At 45.6% G+C, this 11350-nt stretch overlaps 1 protein-coding gene across 1 annotated transcript in view; it reads right to left on the bottom strand.

Moving 5' to 3' along the window:
* shank1 (SH3 and multiple ankyrin repeat domains 1) overlaps window positions 1-2850 on the bottom strand; it is a gene marked incomplete at both ends in the record, with an annotated part of 52322 nt that extends 49472 nt beyond the window's left edge. The window contains one exon of the mRNA XM_084071439.1: window positions 2344-2850. Coding sequence (XP_083927565.1) covers window positions 2344-2850 — 507 coding nt within the window. The remainder of the gene's footprint in view (window positions 1-2343) is intronic.
* Window positions 2851-11350: the final 8500 nt, after the last annotated feature.

Consider the following 11350-nt stretch of genomic DNA (forward strand, 5'->3'; position numbering starts at 1 on the left):
GGCCCAAAAAAAAAAACTTTTTTTTTTGTTGGCATTTTGGTCCGAACCGGTGCACCGCCCACGGACCGTTTTGCCAACGGGTTTTTTTTTGTCAACGGGGGGGGGGGGGGGGGGGGGGGTGGGGGGGGTCCCTGCCGATAAACAATGCGGCCCCCCAGAGTGATTGAGGAAATTTTGTGGCCCTCACCATCTACAAAGTTGCCCACCCCTGGTCTATGAGGTTGATAGAACTTCATTAAGGCCCCCGCTGGTGGTTTTATGGTGTTTCATGTCTTCTCTGACTATTTGGAGTTTTTTCCTGGAGGCTGAAACCTTGAGAGTCAAACGTGCCAATCCAAAAACAGGGGCATAGTGACATCACAGAGCCCCCAAAAAACATACCCTCCCCCTCATTATCATAACACAACAGGTGTGGGCATGAGGAGGAGGAGGGACTAGGACAGGTGGGTGGTGCTAAGGTGGTGGAGGAGGTGCTAAGGTGAGAACCAGGCATACTTAATGAACTGGAGGCGTGTCCACATAAAAACATTTTTTTAAACAATTTCTGTACACTTTTTTTTTTTTTTTTAATCCTTACATAATAATAATACCTTATGATCAGGTTTTAGGGTTGAAAAATATCATGGCACTCTATCTTTAAATTATATGTTAATTTACGTAAGAGACAAATCAGCGGAACTTGGAAAGACAGGGATCGGTAGACTGGGACCAGACGAATCTACCAGCGCAAAAAAATAATTTGCCCTCTGCGATTTGGGTCTGGCCCCACTCCGTTGTGAATCCATTTCCTGCTCCCGAAGTCTGGGGTGACCAATCAGGGCCCAGTATTCAAATGTGGGAGACCGTAATTGGTAGTTGGTTGTAGGTCTAACCAATTGCGTCCAGAGCCATTATTTTGATCCCGCCCCTTGGGAGAAAAATGTCCTCATAGAAGCACCAGACTCATATACACTCAGTGATATAGTCTGGCCAGGTGAAGCTAGGGGATTGGTGTTTCACGATTTGGGACGAAACTCAGAAAATCAAGCACACTAAAAACAGGAGTTTGTCATGCTGAGGTTTATCACACCATTTAAAGCTCTTTAGTTTTTCTTTCTCCTAGTCGTCCCATGCTGATTGGTATAGGATTTGAAATTGTTCCTCAGATACTTTCATTCTGAGCGGTGTCCTTTGTTGTGTCTTTCTCTTACTCTCACTCACTCACTTCTTTCTCTCTCCCCCTCCCTCAGTCTCACTTTATCTATCTCTTGCACTTGTTCTGTGTGAGAGAGAGCTGGGTCACCTTGAAGGTCTGTCTCTCTCTCGGATCAGACACTTTGCTGACGAGTATTTCGCGGTTTTCTTTTCTTTTCCGCTGGTAATGCAATTGTGTGTGTGTGTGTGTGTGGGTGTGTGTACTGTATGTGTGCGTGTGTGCATCCGTGCATGTTTGTGCGTGTGTGTGTGTGTGTGTGTGTGTGTGTGTGTGTGTGTGTGTGTGTGTGTGTGTGTGTGTGTGTGTGTGTGTGTGTGTGTGTGTGTGTGTGTGTGTGTGTGTGTGTGTGTGTGCGCGCGTGTGTGTGTGTGCAAACCTTAAAAAACACTATGCATTGAAGATTAGAACGGATCACCCATACAGAAATGTGTGCACACCAGTAAAAGGGCAGGAGCAATTTGTTTGGTGTAAGTAAAGGGTAATTAAAAACTTTCATAACAACAACTTTGTGAAGTCAACTTGTCAGGGCAACCACACAGAAGCTGTGTGTGTGTGTGTGTGTGTGTGTGTGTGTGTGTGTGTGTGTGTGTGTGTGTGTGTGTGTGTGTGTGTGTGTGTGTGTGTGTGTGTGTGTGTGTGTGTGTGTGTGTGTGTGTGCGTGAGTGCGTGCGTGTGTGTGTGTGTGTGTGCGCGTGTGCGTGTGCGTGGCTGTGACTAAAGACAACAAGTGGGTGTGGTAGTTTGACATGAAGTTTGTGAAGTCAACTTGTCAGAGCAGCCTCACAGAAACTGTGTGTGTGTAGCCTCGCGTGGATAGATATCAATGTGTTGATATGAGTGAGTCTGGTGCTTCAATGAGGACGTTTTTTTTCTAAGGGGCGGGATCAAAATAATGACTCTGGACGCAATAGGTCAGACCTACAACCAACTACCAATTACAGTCTCCCATATTTGAATACTGGGCCCTGATTGGTCACCCCAGACTTCGGGAGCAGGAAATGGATTCACAACGGAGTTGGACCAGACCCCAATTTTTTTTTGCACTGGCAAATTCTTCTGGTCCCAGGCTAGTGTGTGTGTGTGTGTGTGTGTGTGTGTGTGTGGGGGGGGGGGGGGGGGGGGGGGGGGGGGGGGCTCCAGCGACTGACCGTTTGTTTGATGTCTGGGATGCCAATGCGGAACACCATCATGGAGATGTGGGCATCCTCAGATGGCACTGAGTTCGAGCTACGCTCCTTCACTCTCCTCTGCTGCTGGGCCTGCATCTGATTGGCCGGCTGTTGGTGCGTGGGTCCCGGGTTGGACGAATAGGGATTCGCGGTGTGCCCGGGATTTCCGGACCGTATCTGTCTGTCTCCTGTGGTTCGTCCGCCTTTGCCTGATTGCCTGTGCCCCTCATCCCTGCCTCCCCGCGATAGGCCGCCACCTCCCCGCCTCACTTCCTCCATCTCTTCATCCTCTCCTTCCTCCTCTCCCTCCAGCTCTCCGTTCTCCTCGTCCTCGCCTTCCTCATCGCGGTCATCTTCCTCCATCTCCTCCTCCTCCTCTTCCTCCTCCTCTTCCTCATCCTCTGCCCCTGGATAGAGATGTCGATTGTTTCCCAGCATCCTTTGCTGCTCCTCGTCACTGGAGAGGGGGCTGAATGGCATTGTCATGGCGACAGGGAGGGTGGCACGAGCGGCAATGGCATCATTTCTGGAGAGACACTGTCAAGAGAGAGCAGACATCAGAAGAGCGTCGGACATATTATTATCATTATTATTATTTTATCATTCGTGAGTTTTACTCAGGTGGGAAAACATACTTCAGAGGTCCTTAGGTGGGAACTGAAATATTATAAATATCAGAAAAGTGCATATTGACTATGTAACATTGAATGACGATAAAAACAAACAGTGTGCCCGCAAGGGTAAGGATCCATCCCACATAACTCCTGCAAACTCTGGTCACTATGGGAACAGACTAGATATTTTTCATCCATACTTATGATGTTCACCACAGAGTGATGGACTATTCAGTTACCTCACATGCCTCCATTCAACACATCAAGTAAACTTGATACAGCTTACAATCTAGTTGATGGTAGGATAATGAAGCTACTGTAGCATAATGAAGGCTATCATAACATAAAGAGGCTATACGTAGTACAATAAGTGATGGCATGATGAAGCGTGCCGACAGAGCAGCCATCCAAACTCAAATAAGGCTATACTCCTCTACTCCTCATCATGTTTATTCACATTCATTACCCTGCAGTACAATAACAATTATGAGTTCTAATCGATACGTAACTATATTTATGTCACAGTTGTGACGGCCCCCTGGGGCCTTTGCCAGGATTCTGTGCGTGTGTCTGTGTCGTTACTGCCTAACCAGTTTCTATTGCAGTGCTGTTTTGGAGGATGGAGCCTGAGATAATCAGGGGAAGGGGAGACACCTGGCCGTTGTCTCCTCACACTATAAAACACCTTCTCTGGAATGATCTCATTAGGTTGCAGGAGCAGCCACAGAAGAGCGCCTTTGTTCATGTTGCCTTTATTTATCCTCAGTTGAAGTAGGCAGCATGTTTCCCTGCCTGTTTAAGTTGGAAACTTAAATTGTTTGCTTTATTAAAAAAAAAAAAAAAAATGTTAATAAAAGAAACACTTCTTTTTTGCATACCCTCTGAGTGTTTTCCCCTTTTTTTTGTTGTGGCCTTGGAGCCAGGCCATAACAAATGGGGGCTTGTCTTAAAGAAAAAACATTGGTAAGCTACAGAGCTTAGTTTTTGGAGTTTAGGTTGCTTGTGTTTGTTAACAAGCAGGTTCAGCTTCGCACCTACCCTTGGTGGCAGCAGGGAGTGGGGCCGTGGGAATTGGGGAATCAGCGAGTGACATCAGAGTTGGAGATTCCCTATTCAAATTCATTGGGGAACGATCGGAGGGAGGTGAATTTTGTTAATGGTCACAAGACTTAAGAACGTATGTACCTTTTAATTTGCAAGTCATTTTATTGGGCCAACTGTGTAGGTAAAGCGCGTTTCCCCTTGGGACTCGTGGGCGTTCTAAAAGTAGTCTGGGGAGAAAGTGGCTGGAGCTATATGCTCGGGGGGCACATCTATAGTCTTGGGGGGTTGCCAGCTTGCTGGTCGCCTTTTCCACGCTAGCGTTTACAGTGCGTAGGTACCCACCCAAGTAACCCTTGAAGACCAGTGTGCAGCTTTAGAGAAGTTGATGGTATAGGCAGTTAGAGGACTAATACATGCTTAACGTTCTTTAGTTACCGGAGACTTTGGGTTCATTTGTATTGATTTTTTTTCGTTGGTTGTTTTCATTACGGTTTCTGATTTTGTGTCGGATTTGTCCGTGGAGGGGTTGGATGCCTACATCAAAGAGCAGCTCATATTAATTGCAGCTCATTACAAAATTGAGATTGGGGATAAAAGATTAAAAAAAAGGATAATATGAAAGCTATGATTAAAGATAGTTCGTATAAGTGTTGACCCCACCTCCGACAGTAGGTGTGCAGGTTTTTGTGGCCGTTAAGGAGAGTGTGCCCTCTGGGTCTGGCTTAGCATTTGAGCAGCGGAAATAATTGCTAAACTTACAATTGCAAGTTCAAAAGCAGTTAACTACAGCTAAAGACAAGGATTTGGAAATTGAAAAGATGAGGCAAAGAGCTGAGATGGCTAAGCTAGATATTGAGGTTGCGAGGCTCAAGCTAGTGGGGCAATGCAAGTTGAGTGAGGTGAAGGAGGAGGAATCAGGTGACAGCAACAACATCTTGAATAGCCTACGGTTGGTCCCCAAATTCAGTGAGAAGGAGGTTGATGTGTTCTTCACTTTGTTCGAGCGGGTGGCCGACGCTAGGGGCTGGAGTGACTGTTGCAGAGCATTCTCACTGGTCGTGCGCAGGAAGCGTTTGCCTCACTGTCAGCAGGGGACAGCACAAAATATCAAAAGGTCAAAGCCACAGTGCTCCAAGCATACAAGTTGGTACCGAGGCTTACCGCCAGCGGTTTAGGACGTGGCAACGAGGCAATAGATCCTATGTGGCAGAACCAGTGGGGCTTGGAGTTTGGAGCATAGGAGTGGACCGAGTGGTCATGCTGTACATGACACAGTTAAGTATTAAAGGTCTCACTAGACGAGATTTCCCAAAATCTCGTCTAGCGAGACTTACGGTGGGGCGCATTCAAGTCACTATGAACATCAGATCTCACAAAAAAAAGCAATTAAAATACCCGATTTAGCGCAAGGACCATAGGCATGTTTTTAGCTGAGGCGGACCCGGGATGGAGTTATGACATTTTTCTACTGTACCATTCATCCTAGGATATCATAACATCATAGAAAAGGTAAGAAAACAGTGGGTCAAAATGTCCCTTTAAGTCTGTCTGCGTCCAAACTGTGTGCCCAACCAGAGCAACAATGGTGGCTGTTCCAGGCCTGATGGGGCATCGAGACAGACAGATGCTGTCTCAGAGAGGGAGGAAGAACCGGGAGGGAAAAAGCCAAGAGAAGCGTTTAGGTTATACCTGTATTATTTATTAATTTGTTTTGGTTTTTATTGATAGTCTTTAGTCTTATTGATAGTTAGTTTTATTGATAGTCTTTATTGATAGACACAGTGTAGAGAGACAGGAAACTGGAGAGAGTAGGGGAGTGACATGCAGCAAATGGTCTGCCCAGCCGGGGAGATTGGTTATCGCATAAACTTGCAGTCAAATCAGAACGCTTAGAAGTGTTTTGTTTTTGTGTTATTTTTAAACAATATACACCTAGGTTTTTGATCTGTCTCTCACAGCTACCTTCTACAAAACAGTGTTTTGCTGACTGTACCAAAGGCTCGGACTGAGCTTGTCTCACTAACAAAATGTAAAGCTAGGGTTAAAGTCATGGAGTTAAATGAAATGCAGGTATGTTTTGACCCAAGTGGTAACATTGTTAGAAATAATCTTGCCCTCACGTCAAAGTGTAACTAACCCTTTTCTTTGTAATCTTTAATTGCTAGAGGCCTACTCTGTGCTAATTCAATGTATGTGTTGTATTTATGTGTGTCTGAACTTTTCAGACACACTTTTCTTTGGCCAGGTCTCTTTTGCAGAAGCATTTTTAATGTCAGTGTGATTAATCTGATTAGATAAAGGTTACACTGACAAGATTTCACATTGTAAATAAAATACAAATTCTGCAATGGTTCATAATAACAGATGACAGTACTTGACATGGCAGAGTATAAACTCCTTCATGGTTGCTGTGACCCTGGAGAGAGGAGAGGACCCACTTCAGAGCAAAGAGAGCATCAGTGATGCAGCATGTGTTCAGAGTACAGATCAGTCCCTCGTGGTTACTATGCAGCACTGTGCTTCGTTTCTGGGCTTTCAGTTCCAGCGCCACTACGGAACGAATGGCGCCGCAGAACGCTGACAGAAAAGCTGAATTACAAATGACTGGGAAACACTCAAACACTGCATCAATGGGCGGTCCATTCAGAACAGCTGTAGAAAGCCTGAATGAACAAAATAAAGCAGGGGCTGACTGAAAGTGAACACAAATAACACAGAAACACATATACCTGTGTCCTGTGACATCTACAGAGCCTAACAAACAGTAAATACACATGTACCTTTTGTGAAGATTATAATTGTGTAACTGGGTACCCATCATTTTTTTTGGGAGCCTGTCTATTTGGCAGATGAATGAAAATCCAAACAAGAAGACCTTAGGTACATCTAATGATTATATTGAATGCGTTGAAACACGCACGCACACGCACGCACGCACGCACGCACGCACGCACGCACGCACGCACGCACGCACGCACGCACGCACGCACGCACGCACGCACGCACACACGCACACACACACACACACACACACACACACACACACACACACACACACACACACACACACACACACACACACACAGAGTGTAGAATGGTACAGGAAAGGGAGGAAGGAGAGAGGTTGAGCAAGGGGTTGAGAGAATGATAGAGATCATGTGACATCATGTCAATAAGTTGAGAAGATAATAATACTAGATGTTCAGAAAATCTAGTCGAGTTTAAAGTGGTCTATATGGTATCTTACATTGGGGTGGACGTCACCCACTGTGTAGATATTCAGGCCACGCTTCCTTCAAATCTAGATACTTAGGCTGCTACATAGCCTCTAAATAATATAAAGTAATTTAAAGTGGTGTCGTGTACTCGTGTTTGTGACCCACCCATATCTCTCACTCACTCGCACACACACGCACACACGCACGCACACACGCACACACACACGCACGCACGCACGCACGCACGCACGCACGCACGCACGCACGCACGCACGCGCGCGCGCGCACACACACCTCGTCTCAGCCCCTAATGAGAAAGTGACTAGCATACAGTGTCTTGCAAAAAAATCACTTATTTCACTAAATAACAATCCCTATAACAATCCTATTCGCAGGTGCGTATGTAAAGAAATGTAGACAACATCAACAATTTAATATATACCCGCACACTGCCACTTGCACGGTCACATGCCTGAGGAGGGTCTACATGACCGAAAAGTTGCTTCACATTAAACTTTAACTCTTGACCGTGCAAGTGTGTGAGCATATCTTTTATTGTTAATGTCGTCTACATTTGTTTACATACGCACCTGCTTTTAAACCTTTTAACGTAGGTGTGCGAAGGTTTTTCTACACAAATGAATTACTAAGTAACATGAGTTTTGACAAACAATCTCTCACGGTACTTCCAACTCATTCATGTCTGTTAGTGGGTCAAAGCCTCCTGGTTTTAATGAAGAGGGCGACTGTTGTAAAACATACTGTACCCCTTTGACAGGCAGACCTGATGAACACTACTGCCCAGTAACACAGACAAGAGAGGTTAAGAACAGATATGGAGAAAAAGGAAGGGGTCAGCGCTGAATCGTGAAATGGACAAATAAGCAGAAAAGGGTGCACAATGTGTGAAGGTCTGGAGAAGACAGCGAGGTTATCAAATAGCTGACTGGCTGTACGCACGCACGCACGCACGCACGCACGCACGCACGCACGCACGCACGCACGCACGCACGCGCGCGCACACACACACACACACACACACACACACACACACACACACACACACACACACACACACACACACACACACACACACACACACACACACACACACAGTATATACAGTATATGGCAAACAGAATATGATAATAGATGGAAGTGAGCAATCCATATTTTTTGCATAGTGCTGAGCAAACAGACAACAGAGAAGTGAAAGGAAGAAGATGAGCAGAAAATAGTGGAGTTGGGAGAGCAGGAGAAACAGAGAGGGAGAGAGAGAAGAGTGGCTGTAGGGAAAGTTAAAGTACACAGCGGAGGATTTGGTCCAAGGAGACGAAAGAGGCAGCTAAATAGATTGCAAGAGAAATGGATATATGTGGAGAGATAAAGTACTGGATAGAAAGGTGACAGTTTTGATTAGTGGGAAGGAGAAGAGATAAGACGGGTCTAAACAGAAAATACATTTTCAGGTTGTGATATAAATTTTATCCAATCAGGTCAGAAAACTTAAACAGGATGCAGGATAAACAAATGAAATGGGAAGTAATGCCACAAAGAAATGAGCAGATCAAATTGGAACTGGAACACTATAAAATGTAATCTGATAATGGGTACTCTCTCCTGATTGGCAGAAATTGGCAACCCACCTGAAAATATATTTTCTGTTTATTAAAGAGCTGGAGAGACAGGGAGACCCCTGTTACTGAATAAACACTCTATAGCCATGATTACTATCAGAATATAGCGCTCTAACCTTAAAACATCTTTTTGTTTTAACCCAAAAATATCACTTACCCTACCTTTAAATTGTGTGCCTAAATTAGGTGGTGCTAAGGAAAGGGAAAAGGGTCAACAAAATCAGTAGGAGGTATTCTTGGGCAGTTGTGTGAGCGTGAAGATGCACAGAAAAGTCCATGGTAATTCAGTAACTATAGTAAACCTAACAAAATAGACCAGAAATACTATACAGAAAAGGAAACTTTGAGATTGGGAGAGGAGAGTGGCGGGCGAAAAGTTAATGTGGCTCTTGGGGCAACCTTGGCTTGTGGCGCATCGGTAAAGTTCCTGCCCACCACAACGGAGACTGCGGTTTGACTCCTCCGCTGTGCATCCGGCTTGCGGGTGGGATGCAGGCAGGGGAGACCGATCTTTCTGTCACTGCACTAACAACTCCTACAGGTTGTTCGGAGCACCTGCTCAGCAGGGAGCGGAAGTATGGAGGATAGCGTGTTTCTCTGTGTGTCTTATCCCAGTGAAACTCCTCACTGTCAGGTGAAAAGAAGCGGCTGGCGACGTCACATGTATCGGAGGAGTCCAAACAGTAGTTAGTGGTCACCGGTGACAAGAAATTGACGTCCTTCTATAAATTACGCAAATATCTGCATGTGTGCTTGGCTGCACATCTATCCCCCATGTATCTCACGAAGCATCCAGGCGATCGACTTCAAACCCGGCATGTGTATTACAGGGGACCCAAAGGAGTGCTCTGGTTTGTTGTCCAGAATCGCCGATCTGACCAATATGCCTACCGTATGGGCATACGGAGATCCATGATGTCATCAATATATCAATATTATCGTACTAGAGTAGCCTCTAAGTACTATGATGGTAGTTTTGTCTGGGATTTCTGTGAGTCTGTCCTTCCCTCTATCATTCTATACAGGTCTGAAGTTACCAATTGTCACCCCATCTGCTGCTGATCAACCCATTACCTGGTCCCTTCTCCACCATTTCCATTTGTTTCCATTTCCCATTCATCAGTCTCTGCTCCCTTAGCCTCGGAAACCCAGCCTTTTATTTTGTTTCAAAAGAAAAAAAGTCTGGGCGAACGGTGCAGGAACGATGGTCTTAGGACCTTGTTAACTCGTAACCAACCAGAGTGCAGAGGGGCGTCGCTCTAAATTTGGTGACGTCAGCCTGCTCCGTGACCGGGGACGGGGGGGGAGGGGAGGGGAGGCGGGGGACATAGATTGGTGAAGCAATCGGAGGACGCGCACTGCTCCGGGCGCCTGGGTTTGGATCCGCCCTTCGAGACCAGGGATTGCTCTCGTTCTCTCAGTCTACTGCTCCCTTAACTCCACCCCCACCAACCAGACCCATCTGCTACCCTAAAAGGGCTCAGTTTGCTTCAGTCACCCTCTCAACCATTTGACCTGTCAGTTTATAGCCCCGCCCTTGGTAGCCTGCATTTTGAATCCCAGAGCAAACTTTGTGTATTTTGTGTATCTGTTCTCCTACCTAGAAAATTGTATATGCTCTGCCTTGGGACAGGCAAGGCAGAGGCATCACGTAGGCAGAATCTCTGTTAAGCACTGGTTGCCACTTTATGTATTTTTGAACTGGTTAGAGTAGTTACAGTAGGTAGGCAGGCTTTTGTTTCCACTACTACAGTAGTTACATGTTAGTTAGTTAGTCTGTCTTTATTTTCCCATCCGTGTCCCCTGGTAGTGGCTTGTTTTTGTTTATTGTATGCCCTGTGCATACCTATGTAAATGCTAAAACGGCACTTCTTTGCACTATAAAACCTTGTGTGGTCCCCTTTATTTGCACATCACGGTAATTCAACCTTTACTTTTTATGTTACGAACTCTCCCCAAGACCTTAAAAGGGTTCGTAACCACACTGGATACTCTGACAATGGGTACAACAAGTACAACAGGTATTGCATAACCGGGGGGGGGGGGATATGCCCATATACAGACTGGAGATCCCTGATGACATCAATTTGATGTCATATTACCGACGTCATAGACTGGCCTTCAAGTACTATGATAATGGGTACTGCACTAGGTACTCAGACAACGGGTACAGCGGGTATTGCATAACTGAAGGGGCGTGCATTCCCAACGGGCATTACACTAATAAGTAAATTGGAAGAAAATGGAAAAATAAAAAAGTGTGCCTTTAAAGCTCAAGGTGTGATGAGAGAGGGTCTGAGGCACGGAGACACAATGGGTGGGGAAGGACAAGGCAGCTTTAGCTGAAGTACCAGATACCAAGGTTAAGTGTGTTGATCGTCATCATCATTAGAGCTGAAACAGCTGAACACAGAGGAGCACAGAGGAGAAATGCACACAGAAAGCAATAATCCACTTTCAAGATAGATCACAC

Source organism: Gymnoscopelus microlampas (assembly GCF_963454915.1).
Source record: "Gymnoscopelus microlampas genome assembly, chromosome: 11".
In the NCBI taxonomy this organism is placed as follows: domain Eukaryota; kingdom Metazoa; phylum Chordata; class Actinopteri; order Myctophiformes; family Myctophidae; genus Gymnoscopelus; species Gymnoscopelus microlampas.